This window comes from Eschrichtius robustus, chromosome 14 (assembly GCF_028021215.1).
Source record: "Eschrichtius robustus isolate mEscRob2 chromosome 14, mEscRob2.pri, whole genome shotgun sequence".
Taxonomy (NCBI): domain Eukaryota; kingdom Metazoa; phylum Chordata; class Mammalia; order Artiodactyla; family Eschrichtiidae; genus Eschrichtius; species Eschrichtius robustus.
This window is the reverse complement of record NC_090837.1, coordinates 20,475,043-20,488,804: the sequence shown is the minus strand read 5'-3', so window position 1 is coordinate 20,488,804 and position 13,762 is coordinate 20,475,043. Positions and strand designations below refer to the sequence as shown.

At 46.5% G+C, this 13,762-nt stretch overlaps 1 protein-coding gene across 6 annotated transcripts in view; it reads left to right on the top strand.

The window, feature by feature from the left end:
* Window positions 1–13,762, top strand: part of DEPDC5 (DEP domain containing 5, GATOR1 subcomplex subunit) — a 91,219-nt gene that overhangs the window by 34,386 nt on the left and 43,071 nt on the right. For all 6 annotated transcript variants that reach the window (XR_011076268.1, XM_068563220.1, XM_068563221.1 and 3 more), the window contains exons 22-25: window positions 972–1,175; window positions 3,030–3,165; window positions 4,152–4,249; window positions 11,697–11,762. Coding sequence is in view for 5 of the 6 variants with exons in the window: in XM_068563220.1 (XP_068419321.1) it covers window positions 972–1,175; window positions 3,030–3,165; window positions 4,152–4,249; window positions 11,697–11,762 (504 nt within the window). In the remaining variant the exon portion in view is untranslated. The remainder of the gene's footprint in view (window positions 1–971; window positions 1,176–3,029; window positions 3,166–4,151; window positions 4,250–11,696; window positions 11,763–13,762) is intronic.

Sequence of the window (13,762 nt, the reverse complement as noted above, 5' to 3'; positions counted from 1 at the left end):
TGGACCCACTTTCTAACCTGGGTGTTTGCTTAGTAAACATGGGATGCTCACCAACAGAGTTGGTTGTAGGTTTCAGCTCTTGGATCCACTCAGGTTAGGGACCTGTCTGCCATTGAATGGGACAGGTTGAGTCTAAATATCATGCCATCTCCTTACCTGATCAAGGCTGGATGCAACCATTTCTTCATTCTTTTCTCCCAAGAATTTAGTTTTTTTAACACAGTGACGTTTGATTGCTTACTCATGTTCCAGGCTACTGCATTAATGGGAGGGGGTTGTGATCCACCCAGTCACTCAGGGCCCCATGGTCCTTCCATCCCGGGATGCCATGGTTATCAACACTGGTCTCCAAAGTTTCCACAGCAGGGCAGAGGAGAATGGAGATCACGCGTGGAGAGGTTTGTGGTCCAGGCCTTTGGGTGGAGCATGTCACTTCTGCCTGTGTTCTCTTGGCTGGAACTCAGTTATTTGGCCCCAGCGCAAAGGGACTGGAAACTGCAGTCTCCTTGTGTGTCTCAGAGGAAAATCAAACAGGTCTAGTGAACACATTGGCTATCTCTGCTAGGGTCTGCCTTTCTGGTCACCAACTATCTACATGTATTGTTCCTCCCACATGCAGAATGCACCCGCCCCATCCCCAAAGGGAGACAACTCAAGACCCACTATTGAGTCATTGCATCCAGCTCAACATCTAGAGTCTCCAGGCAATGTGTGGTCCTCCCCATCAGGTTTGGGTGTGGTTTCACTGGGCCAGTAATTTAGGAACCAGAACCCCCTTCTCCCAGGTATTTAAAAAGTAAACCCAATATTTCATTCCTTTATAGTTTGGCGATTTCACTCATTTCCCTCGTTCCCTAACATGTACGCTCTCCAAGGTCCTTGTCAGCCTCCGCAGATCGTCCTCCTAGTTCTGCTTTCACCGTGACCCTGTGCTTTCTCTCTGTGCCTGCCCACCCCACGGTAACTGGCAGATGTCCTGGAGAACATGATGGAGCCACCACAGCGGGACTCCAGTGCGCCGGGGAGGTTCCACGTGGGCAGCGCAGAGTCCATGCTGCACTTCCGACCTGGGGGATACGTGCCCCAGCGGGCACTGATCAACCCCTTTGCACCCTCGCGGATGCCCATGAAGCTTACGTCCAACAGGAGGCGCTGGATGCACACTTTTCCTGTGGGTAAGTTGGGCGCTCGGGAAAGAGCCCTGACTGGGAACTCCTAGTCCTGGCATCCCCTGAGTGGCCTTGGTCAAGGGTGTCATCTTCTCTGCACCTGCGGTGCCCCACCTGGAAGATGGGGCGGCCATGCCCCCTTTTTCTGCCCCGGGGCTCTTGTGAGGATCCTTGAGGACTTTGTAGCTAGCTAGCTGTGTAGACCCAAGGGCTCCTTTTTCTGTTTGCAAGGGACTGTGCTTTGCCACCTGCTTTCTTTCCTGAGACGAATGTCCCTCTTCTTGTTCACTCCTTCCTTTCCTTACTCTCTCTGGATGTCAGTGTTACAGTCTTGGTTACACGGAGTTATGTTACTTTGTTTCCTCTCAGGGTCTCTGACAGCAGAAAAAAAAACTTTTTTTTTTTTTTTTGAGAAATGGGTGAACAATTTCTTTTTTTCTTTTTCTTTTTTTTAGTTTAAATAAATTGGGGAAAAAAAAGCTTAAAATAAACGAGTTCTATTTTTTATAATGGGAAGCTGAAATAAAAACGAACTACAGCCATATCCCAAACCATGTTTAAATTTACAAACATAATGAAAGAAGCCTGCCATAAAAGAGTACTTTCTGTATGATACCATTTAGATAAAGTTCAAAACCAATCAAAACTAAAAAAATTTTTTTTTCAAATTCACTGTTTTTCCTAGCTCATCCTTTCTGATCTGTGTTCTGTCCTAAAGAAGATGACAGTAAGGTTTTATAAAGCTGTGGCTAAAATTAAACTTCAGCTTGATGGGCTCTTACTGGGCTGGGGAGGAACAGGTACATTAACCTCCTGGGTGTTTTCGTGAAGGCATCCTGCTGAATGCCTGCAAGTGTCTACTTATTTTCTTTGGTACTTGCTTTCAGAGTTACAAGTTAAATAAGTGAGCAATGAATCTGGTTCCTTTGGCTGTAATTGGGGGTCATTCCCAACCCCCTTTTTGCCCCCCCTTATCTCTATCCTAATCTGTCACCTGACCTGTTTCTTTCTGGTGTCCCTTTCTCCCCATCATTGTCCCCACTGGCTCCCTTCGAGTTCTCTTACGAGAACTATTGATGTTTCTTCCATGACCGTCAGCTCTTCCTGCTTCTGTGCTTTCCCCCCCAATCACACACGCTTTTCTAAAGCTAAATGTATTTACTAAATACTCTGCCCACCTGGCCCTCTAAGAGCCGAGGCCCTCCTCTGCCAGGCTCCCCAACCTCCCACCTCCTCACCCCCATCCTCAGAGGTTTTTCTCTTTCCCAAGCGAGTTTGTGGCCTCCAGCTTGTGTTTTGCCTCTTCCACGTTTGGGGTTTGCCCAAATACCCTCTCCTTTAATCCCCGCTAACCTGGTTGGACACTCAGCTGTGAAACCTATCATTCTCCAGGAAGCATATTTCCGTAGCTGCGACTAATTCTGACTTATCTCCTACTCGATGTCCGTTTTGCCCTTGTGCGTCCTCTGCTCTTGAAGTAGGAGATGTTATCGTCTCAAGTACCAACAGAGTCATCGGTGTTTCTCTCGTGTGTCCCTTCTCGTTTCGCCTGTGTTGACCTTCCTGGGAGGGGCCCTAGTCTCCCATACTGTTATCTTTCTTTACTGTGTCTCAGTTGACATGTGCGAGACAGAGGACCCCAAAATATTCTTAGGCTGAGGCCTCACAGGAGGATGAGCCTTGCTTGGAAGAGGCGATGTCCCATCTGGGAGCCAGAGGGTCACAGACAGGATGTGCCTCTGTGGTGTGGTCGCCTTTCAATCACCCGCGTCCCAGCAGCGGGAAGGAAGGAAGGTTGAGGTGAAGTGCACAGCACTGGCTGTCGGGGGAATGATGCTCAGTGGATCTTTGTCTGGGCAGGACCATCTGGAGAGGCCATCCAGATCCATCACCAGACCCGACAGAACATGGCAGAGCTGCAGGGCAGCGGGCAGAGGGACCCGACCCACTCCTCTGCAGAGCTGCTGGAGTTGGCATACCATGAAGCCACTGGAAGGTGAGGCTGGGCACTGGGTACCGGGAGGGAGGTACTGCGAGAACGCGCTCGGGCACCCAGGGCGACAGCAGAATAGACCGCCCGCGAAACGTCACGTTCGTGAGACTCGGAGACACCGCACGCGTGTGGGCCTTTCCTTTGTCAGCGTCGTCCCCGCCACCGGGCCAGTGCACAGCAAATAGCCTGAGATGCTTTTGCCAGAGATGTTCCCCAGGCCCTGCTTTAGCTTCTGCTTTAATTCAAAACATGCTTTGTCAACCTCAGTCATGAGTTTCTCCTAATCCTCAGTCATGGGAGAAAACGAGTTCCAAGGCAGGTGGTTCCCGCTGTGTGTTTTGGGCAGTCAGTCTATGACTTTTGTCATTTTGGTCATTGAGGAATTCCACCGTTGGGTTTAGACGAAGTTGATGCTAAAAGCAATGGAAACCAAGGCCTGTGTTTGTAGAAACAAGTCTTTTCAAACCAGGATCCTGAATGTGTTACAAGGCATCCGAAGAGAGTCAGCCTAGGAAGAAAGTAATTTAAGCCTTGACATGCTCGAGTCCATGCTACACTACCCGCTGTTGCTGTGATCTGTTACCTTTGCAAAGAGCAATCATTGGTCCCTTTTCAGTCATCCCAACATCCCATGGGATGGATGAGGGATACAGGCAGGGCATAACCTCTTTCCCAGGTTAACTTGGTACCTCTATTCAAGCACCTCACATTGTCCTGTGGGTATCAGCAAGGGGAGTCTTAGGACGGAGGGGGCAGGCGTCTGACATGGCAGTGGGGAAGCAGCTGGGGTGCCAGGGCAGGAGGCCAGAGCTGGCACACACTCCAAGCCCTGCAGCCTGGTGGCCATGGTATGGGTCTCAGTGTTTGCCAGCCTGTGTGGCCAAATGTTCAGGCCTGTTTTTGATGAAAACCCCCGGGAGACAGGGTGAGCAGGATAAAAGAGGTGATGATCCGCATTAAGCCAGGCGGCTGGGCTCTGTTCTCTGCAGGCACAGCACTTCCCACCAGCCTGGCGATGGCACGTCCTTCTTGCACTTCACTGGAACAGAAGAGCTTTCTGCCGGCCTGCTCAGCAGCAGTGGTGCAGGTAACCAACCCAAGAGGTAACAGAGTGGGGATGCTCAGAGCAGGCCCACACCTAGAAGCGAGGTGGGAACCAGAAGAGCAGGGCCATGTCTATTTCCGAATCATTTCAGCCACAATTTCGGGTGACCTATTTAGAAGCAGTGCTGTATAATGCATGGAATTATAAATGGGCTGCACTTTACGTTTTTAGCCGAGAACGTGTTGGTCAGGAACACATTTATCATTGGACTGTCAGTGAGTCGTGATTGAGGGCTGCTTATGAGATCACTGTTGAGGGCAACACCAGGCCTGGGAGCTTTAAATTATGTGTGTGTGGGGGGGCAAACACACCCCCATAAAAACAATCAGGAGAGACCCAGAGGGAGCAGTGTGGTTCCAGCTACGAGTTGAGAGAAGAGAAGGGTGACGTTGTTACTTACAGAAGTGCGCACGCATCTCAGATGTGAAGGGGTAGAATTTGGTCAGGAGGAGAGTGAGAAGGTGAGGGATTCTAAGTGGAGGGAGAGTAGGAACTTGTATTAATACAGGGTTTATGCTTTTTGGAAGCACTTGTATATCTGTTATCTTATGCGATCATCCCAGTAGGGCGTAAGTTATTAAGTATATTTTACATATGTGGCAACGTAACACCCAGAGATGTGAAGATGTTACACTAATCTCTCAAGCCAGTAGCCAGGTGTCCTGCTGTTTCTGATTTCAGCAGCAGTATTCAGAGAGCCTTTATGGGGTAGGGGAACATGAATTTGGATGGGTGGGGGGCAGATTTTGGAAAGCCTCAAAGGACAGATAATTGTACAAAATGAATATGAAAAACGTTAAAACTGAGAGAAAAAATGGTGCTGCTACTTTGTGTCTTAGCTTTCTATCAGTTAACTTGCATTTGTGGAACTTGGCTTAAGGAAGGCGTAATGAAAGTGAAGTTGTATTAAGTTGGTGAATGAAGTTTTCCTCCATTCACGGGTGGATTCAGCCAGCGATGTTTCTAGAGGCCTATAGCTAAGGCTCGGAAACTGGACTGGCAGTGAGAGAATTACTAAAGGATTATACTTATTTCCTTCCTATTTCTAGTGCATCTTTTCTGTCATTCATTTTGAATGAGGAAACAAATTGAATAAAAATTTGGGGATGAATAAGATACTTTTTATCCCTGTACTCAGGGGACGAAAAATGTTACTTGGCTACCAGACTCTTTTAAAGTACCTTCAGAATATGCTAAAGGCAATGTTTCTATTGTTTTGCTAAAAGAAGGAGCCATTTTATAGGAACCCAGAGTTTGACCTTCCCGGCTGTTTGGGGTCAAGTTGTACCAAGGAGGGCTGCTCTGGGGCTCATGGGACCACACTTTGAGCAAGTTTCCTGGTGACCTGAAGCTGGGGAACCATGGGCTCAGGTGGTAACAGCACTGGGATTTGCCCACAGTGGTCGTGGAGTGCTTCCGGGCCTGGGGTGGGTAGCTCACGTAGACCAGATGATTCCTCAGAAGATGAGTCTTGGAATTTTACAATCTGGTCTGGGGAAAAGCGGAAAGTTGCAAAGAATCCTTATTCAGCGATTGGTGTGGAAGATCCTCAAATGACACCATCCTGGAGGCCTCTGAGCTAAGAGTTCCCTGGTGCACACGCATTGGGAAAGCGGTTGCTGCCCCCTGCACCTCGGGCTCACCTTCTCCCTGTTGGGCTCCTGAGTCATAGATCCATCTACCTGATGGACTCCCCACCGGGATGACTCCTGGCTAACTCATCCTTAATTACCGGCAGCTGAGCTCACGTCTTGCTGTCCCCCCACCTGCCCACCTGCCTCTCCTTTTCTGACTCTGGGCCACATTCTCCATTCTCATCGCTGTTGCTTTGTTTCAGACCCGTGTCATTTCTGGCCAGGATTGTCACCGTAGCCTTCAAATCATCCTCCTGCTCTGTTCGTGTCCCCTCCGATCCATCTCCTGTACTGTCACCAATGAGCCATTTCCAAATGCAGGTCTGGTCTGATCACCCTCTCTGTCCCACATATGAACCATTTAGTGGTTCTTCACAGCTTGTAATGCCTGTCGTCACCTGGGCCCCACCTGCCTTTACACCTTCACCTGCCTCCACTCCCACGTAGCCCTGCATGTGGGAAGAACACAGGCTCTGGAATCTTAGGACATGAGTCCTGACTCCACCTCTAAAGAGCGGCGAGGCCCTTGGGCCAGGTACTTAACTGCTCTGTACCTCGGTTTCTTCATCTGTGAGGAGGGTTGAGTATTAACTGTGATAATAATCCACACAAAGCGCTAAGGACAGTGCCTGGCACGCATGGTGAGCACTCAGCAAACGAGAGCTGTTGTTGTCATTACTCTTATTAGATGAACACAGTTTATATTCCAGCTGTTGTCGTGGCTTCTCAGAAGATCTTTGTCCTGATGTTTCTGTGCATAGACTAGTCCATCTACAGAATATGCTTTTTCCTTTATCTCCAACCCCTGATTCTGCCTTGTAAACATCCACTTGGTCTTTATGGATCAGCTCCAACAACACCTCCTCCTTGGAGCCCTCCCTGGTGGTTTTGCTTCCCCCCGCGCCCTCCCAGGAGGTGTGAGGCACATTTCCACGTAGCTCCAGACGCAGTTGTACACTTGGCATATCCCGGTCCCACTGTTTGTTTCTGCGTCTGCTTCTCCACTAGACTGAAAGAGCTTATCTTTATTTATCTTCTCCTCACAGTGTTTAGTGTGTTTATTGACAAGACATTTATACTTCTAAAACCAAGCTGCCAGAATGACAGCATTTGAACAACCCACAAAATTATTCTGTTTAATTGGTATACGAGCTATCAATTCGTAAATATGTCCTACAGTGTTTAGCTTCTTAGAGCAGGTATCGGCTCCTTGGGTTCTTTCTCCTGTCAGGGCGATATAGTTAAACAGGGTCATCCTTACCCTTTCCCAGTCCCTTTGTGACCAGGAGCATGTGTTTTCTAAGGGGCCAGGGCTGGGACTTCCCTGGTGGTGCAATGGTTAAGAATCCGCCTGCCAATGCAGGGGACACGGGTTCGAGCCCTGGTCTGGGAAGATCCCACATGCTGCGGAGCAACTAAACCCGTGCGCCACAACTACTGAGCCTGTGCTCCAGAGCCCATGCTCCTCAGCAAGAGAATCCACCGCAATGAGAAGCCCGCACACTGCAACGAAGAGTAGCCCCCACTTGCCACAACTAGAGAAAGCCCGCGTGCAGCAACGAAGACCCAGCGCAGCCAAAGATAAATAAATAAATTAATTAATTAGAAAAAAAAATTAAGGGGCCAGGGCTCATGGGAAGGTGGTTTAGCAGTGGCCTCGCGTGGGAACTGACTCTAGTCTTTGCTCTTGTACTTCTTGATCAATTATGTCAGCTAGCCACAGAGAGAAATTAGGGAAAATCATTCTAATTTGTATTACCATGTGCAATGACCAGTTACCGTCAGATCTACCTTCAGGTATATCCAGAATCTTAGCATGTCTCATCACTTCCACCAGTCATAGCCCAACCCAAGAAGCCTTCATCTTTCACCTGGATTGTTGCAGTGGCCTGCTAACTGGTCTCTCAGCCTCCTCCCTTTGCCCTTCCGTAGAGTTTATTTTCAGCATAGTGGTTCAGAGTGACCCTTGGAAAATAGAAGTTAGATCATGAAATGGACATAAAGATCTTCACCTGCCTGCCTGCCTCACAGAGTTGTTGAAGGATCAGAAGTAGATCGGGTTCCTTAAGGGCAAAATTATCACATCGGGTCCTTGTCTGGGGACAAAGTGGGGGCCGAAACAAAACTAATGAACATTTCGCTCATTAAAAAATGGAAGAGAAACGGGAAAACCTCATCTGTGACCCACCTCTGCCTCCTGGCCTTGGCGGTTTGCACCATGTGCAGGCATGCAGGCGTGACTCCGATTTCGCCTGCATTTGGACCTGACTCATAGGTGAGTTGTGATTCACAGGGCTGGCATCTCTGCGGGTTTCCCTCCTGGCCCTGTGCTGCCCAGCAGGAACCAGGTTGTTGGTGGGTCTGGGCAGGCAGCGTTTATCCCTCTGTGTCTTTAACTGGGCACCCGTTTATAAGACTTGTTAGTGTCATCCCCCTGATGGGGGTAACTGTGCTAGAGAATTTTGATAAAGAAAATCAGTGGATGCCAAGTCTTCTGTCTCTTTACTGTCGGGACTCAGAATCTGCAGCTTGGTGTTTGTGTTGAGTATTAGGTATGTGCAGCAGGTTTGGCCCGAGAGCTACCAGGCAAACTAAATCAGAGCGCACAGAGTTACTCATCCAGGCCAGGCTGGGTGTTTGTGGGGAAGTACCATCTCTGTAGCCCAGAGAGAAGAAGTGACTCGCCCCAGGCACAGGTGTCCCCTGGAAGCAGCCCCAAAGGCCCCACACAGATTACCTTTTTTGGCCGAACGTTAGCAACCAGAGAACACATTCACACTTCTTGACTCCGAACAGCTACCAAAAGAGACAGAGCTGAGTTGGCTCTTCTGAGCATTAGCTCCCCGAGCGGTGTGTCTGGCTTTCAACTTTGAGAGAGAGGTTCATTCCCAAATGTTGGGTTGGAGCAGAGCCGCCCGCCCAGGAGGTCTCCCCCCTGCCCTCCCAGGTCGTTGGGTTCTTCACATGCCAGTGGTGAGTCTGCGGGCCTAAAGCTGAGCCTCAGAGGCAGAGCTGCAGGGAGACTGTGTGCTGGGCTTGAGCTGTAAGGAAACTGTGAAAGTAGCTTCGAAGAAGCCTTTAAAATATTTATTTCTTCAAATTCTTTAAATTCTTTTCATTTCTTTCAAATAAAATGTGTTTGGGGACGGAAGACAGGGGAGGCACAAAAGACTGAACATGCTTTATCCCTTAGAGATGGGCAGGTCTGCTCTGGGCCTAGAAGCCAAAGGTGCTTCGAGAACCCTTTGATGGGTTGCCTCTTTGAACGCAAACAATTGCTCACACAATTCTTAAGTTGAACTGTTTCTTTATGAGGGTAAGAATTTCAGTTCTCATAGATGAAGTCTGGATTGGGTTTAAAAAAAAAAAAAAAGGTGCTCTAATGATGAAATTTAGAATCCAAACCCATGAGGCGATGTATTAGTAATTCTCCTATTGCTCGCATCGCTCGGAGAATGCCGGTTTTGTAATTGCCTTCATACCAGTTCTCAGGCCAGACAAGAAAAATCTACCCCATTGCTTCTTCTTTGTTATGCTTTGTGTTTGTGTGAAAATGGATGCTGTCGGTCAAGCTAGCTTTTTCAGAAAATTTAGCTCCAAATGGCTTTTGGCTGTTGACAGAGAACAGATAACGTTTTCAGTAGCTGAAAACTGGTGCCCCATTTGGATAGTCAGGAAATAAAGCATCTGTAGAGTTGTACAGAAAGAGTCTAAATGCAGGTGTCACTTCCTTACTGTGTGATCTTCAGTTAGTTACTTAACTTTTCTGTGCCTCAGTTTCTTTATCTGTGGAAAAGGGATAACACCTACCTCACATCTGCCTCTTAGTGTGGGTTTGAATAAAATGAAGCAGTGTTATTTTTCTGACTTAATAGATTGTATCTTCTTATTATGATGGCTAGTAATTTTTAAAAATCTACTGAAGGCAGCTCCAAAAAAGAAGTTCTAAAATTGTTTTGGCCAAGTGACATCATCTTTCTGAATTTAAAAAAAAATTATTTACTTTTAAATTTACATAGAGTAAAATTCACTCTTTTTAGTGTACAGTTCTATGCGTTTTGACAAATGCATAGAGTCATAACCACCAACAAAGACATCAAGATACAGAACATTTCCATTACCCCTCAGATTCTTTGTGCTGCTTCTTTGTACTCAATCCCTCCCTCCTCCCCTGGCAACCACTGATCTGTTCTCTGTCCCTTTAGTCTCTCCCAGCGAGTCTTGCACATGGAATCATACAACATGGAGCCTTCTGAGTCTGGCTTCTTTCACTGAGCATAATTCGAGATTCATCCAAGTTGTTGCCGGCATCCAAAGTCATGTTCAGTACTTTTTATTGCCATATCGTATTCCATTGTATGGATGTATTAGTTTATCCCTTCACCAGTTGGAAGACATTTGGGTTGTGAATAAAGCCACACTTACATAACTTACATAACAGGTTTTTGTGTAAACATCAATTTTCATTTCTCTCAGATGAATTCCTAGGAGTGGGATTGCTGGGTCAAATGGTCAATATATGTTTAACCTTTAAAGAAACTGCAAAACTGTTTTCCAAAGTGGTGCGCCATTTTGCATTCCTACAATCAGTGGATAAGGGTTTCTGTTGCTGCACATCCTGGTCAGCACTTGGCGTGATCAGTCCTTCTAGCCGTCCCAAGAGACCCGGGTGCAGAGGTATCCCACCGAACTTCTGATTTGCCATTTCTCTAATGACTAATGACATTGAGCATCTTTTCACGTGCCTTCTGGATGTGTGTCCATATCTTTTGCCCATTTCCTCATCAGGTTGTTCTCCTGCTCTGGAGTTTTTAGAGTTCTTTATATGTTCTGGATACACGTCCTCTGCCAGAGGTGCGATTTGCAAATACTTTCTCACAGGTCGTAACTTGTCCTTTCAAAAATTTCACAAGGGATTTGTAAGTATTTGTTCTTGTTATAAAAGACTCAGCTGACACGAAAGTATTTACAGTAAAAAGCCCAAGATCTCCTTTCCCTCCCACCACTTCTTCCAGCTTTCTTCTAGGAGATAGCCACTGTTGACAGTTTCGTGAGGATCTTTCCAGTCCTATCCTAATTTTCTAGTAAATGTAAATGCACGGCTTTCGGGATCTTAGTTCCCCAACCAGGGATTGAACCCGTGCCCTTGGCAGTGAAAACGCAGTGTTCTCACCACTGGACTGCCAGGGAATTCCCTAGTAAATGCGTTTTGAAAGGGACATTTAAATATTGATATGTGTGTTTTGAAATTCTATTACTTTTCAGTCAATAAGTTGCATTTCAAAGACTCTCTGTTTTTCCTTTCAGCCCAGTTACAGGCAAAATCATTGCTTTTCTCTTGCAGTAGTGAGTTTTGATGTCCTGTGTCATACTCCAGGAAGCCATGATTCAGGAAAGAAAATTTCAGAGGATGACTGTTAAGTGGACTAAATTTAAATAGGTCATCTTGTGTTTGCTAAAGGTTGCTCTAATTAGTTGAAATGACTTTGAAATTCGTCCCGTTTCTTATTCTAAGTGGTGGGTTGCTGTTTGCTTTTGTGCATGTGCACTAAAGGTGCCATTAGGCAAACAGTATTGATAACCTCAGAGTAAAGTTCTGGCTCCTTCCCGAACTTTAGATTGCTCATTTTTCTTTGATGGATTCTTTTGTGCTGTTGGAGATACTCAACACAGAATTTGTACTTGGTTTTTTATTTTTAGCTACAGTTTGGGGCTTTTTTTTTAAACCATAACTGGTCAGAACTTTTTTTGCAGAATGAGTCTCACTGACACAGATTCTTTTCATCTTTCCACAGGTATGAATCCTAGGACCCAGAATAAGGATTCTTTAGAGGACAGTGTTTCTACCTCTCCAGACCCAAGTAAGAGGGGCCTGCTGACGGGGGAAGGTGGCAGGGAGGTGGGGACGTGGGGTGGGTGGTCAGGGCACTGGGGGAGCAAGAGGGAGCCCTGTGCGAAGAGAATGGTCTGGAAGTTCACACGTCTCCGGGTGGTGAGGGGAGAGGGGAGACTCTGCAGCCTCTCCGATGGAACATGAGCGGCAGGGAGGCCAAATGACCTGTTCTGGAATGTGATTCGGGGCCACACAGGAAGGGTAGCGGAATTCCCAAAGCTGGCCTTGGCTCTCAAATGCTTAACGATGGCTCTGGGGAGAAGTAGGAAGGAATAAGACCTGAAACTGTTTACATCCCTGTAGTTGGAAGTGTTTGGGTTGCATTTGCTTTGATCATCCTTGTCTATTGAAATAGCTGAACATCTAAATATCAACAATAGCAAAAGACCAGAAAAAAAAAAATTCTACTGCTTGATCGACTTTGCTTTACTTCACTGTGACCAGTGGATATGTGTACATCACCGAGTCTTTTTATCCCCACTTTTAAGTAACTTAACAATCATTTCACTACTTCTCCAGGTCCGGCATACTGGTCATTTTTCATGGCAATATCAAACACATTATTAAATCGTGCTTTGGATAATCATGCCTTAATGGTGGCCATTTGGGTGATTTCTAGTTTTTTAGCATATAATGCATGGTGCAGTGGGTGTGTTTTTTTCTCTTGGTTCAGATCCTCGGAATATATTCCAAAGAATAGTTGGCAGATTGATTATTTTCTAGAAAGCTGCCAGCCCTGAATAGATTAGCCTGTTTCTTCTCTACAACCCCAGCACTGGATTTTGTCATCTGTGTTTATTACTGTTAACTGAATGATTCTGAGGTGGGACCTCCTCAGAGGCCTCTGCAGGGCCTGAAGATACTGGAGGTAGAAAAGAGACCACACAGACCTTTTACCCATGAAAAGAACATCATCAAGCTAAGAATTGGGAGCTTTTCTCACCACGGGGTTTGAATTCTCCGTATCTCAGTGTGTGCCCGCAGACACCATTTCTAAAAGGTTTTTATAATCCCTGAGGGTCAGGAAGCTGGTGACGGCCAGAACGATGTAAGAAGGCACAGTGATAAGAGTGTCCTCTGTTTCTGGCCTCCCCACGGGGGCTGCATTGTGTGCCCACCTTCTGCTTCTGGTTCTAACCAAAAAGTGTGAACAAATTCATCCCTCGTCTGCCCTATGGGGAATTGGGGTGTTAACTAGGTTGTCGTGGGCTGTGTGGTTTTTAAAAAAATTTTATTTATTTATTTTTTAATTGAAGTCTAGTTGATTTACAACATTGTGCCAGTCTCTGCTGTACAGCAAAGTGACTTGGTTATACACATATAGACTTTTTTTTTCCATATTCTTTTGCATTATAGTTTATCACAGGAGACTGAGTATAGTTCCCTGTGCTATACATTAGGACCTTGTCGTTTATCCATCCTAAATGTAATAGTTTGCATCTGCCAACCCCAAACTCCCAGTCCATCCCTCTCCCTCCCCCCTTCCCCCTTGGCTGCGTTTTGAGTTCTTGAAATGTTAAGGAGTTAACAAGGCCTGTATAGAGTCAAACTCATAGACTCAGAGAGTGGAGTGGTGATTGCCTGGGGCCTGTGGGAAGGTGGGCAGTGGGGGGGGTGTTGCTGATTGGTGGGCGTGAAGCTTCAGTCCTGGGAGATGAGTAAGTTCTGGAGACCTGCTGCTCGGCACTCTCCTCAGTTAACAATACTGAATTGGACACTTACAAATTTTGTTGTTGTTGTTGTTTTTGTTTGTTTTTTAAAATTTTATTTTATTTATTTATTTATTATACAGCAGGTTCTTATTAGTTATCTATTTTATACATATTAGTGTGTATATGTCAATCCCATTCTCCCAATTCATCCCACCCCGCCTCACCCTACCCTCCGCTACACTTAAAAATTTGCTAAGATGGTAGATCTCATGCTAAGTGTTCTTACCACAATAAAATAAAATTCAAACCAACCAAC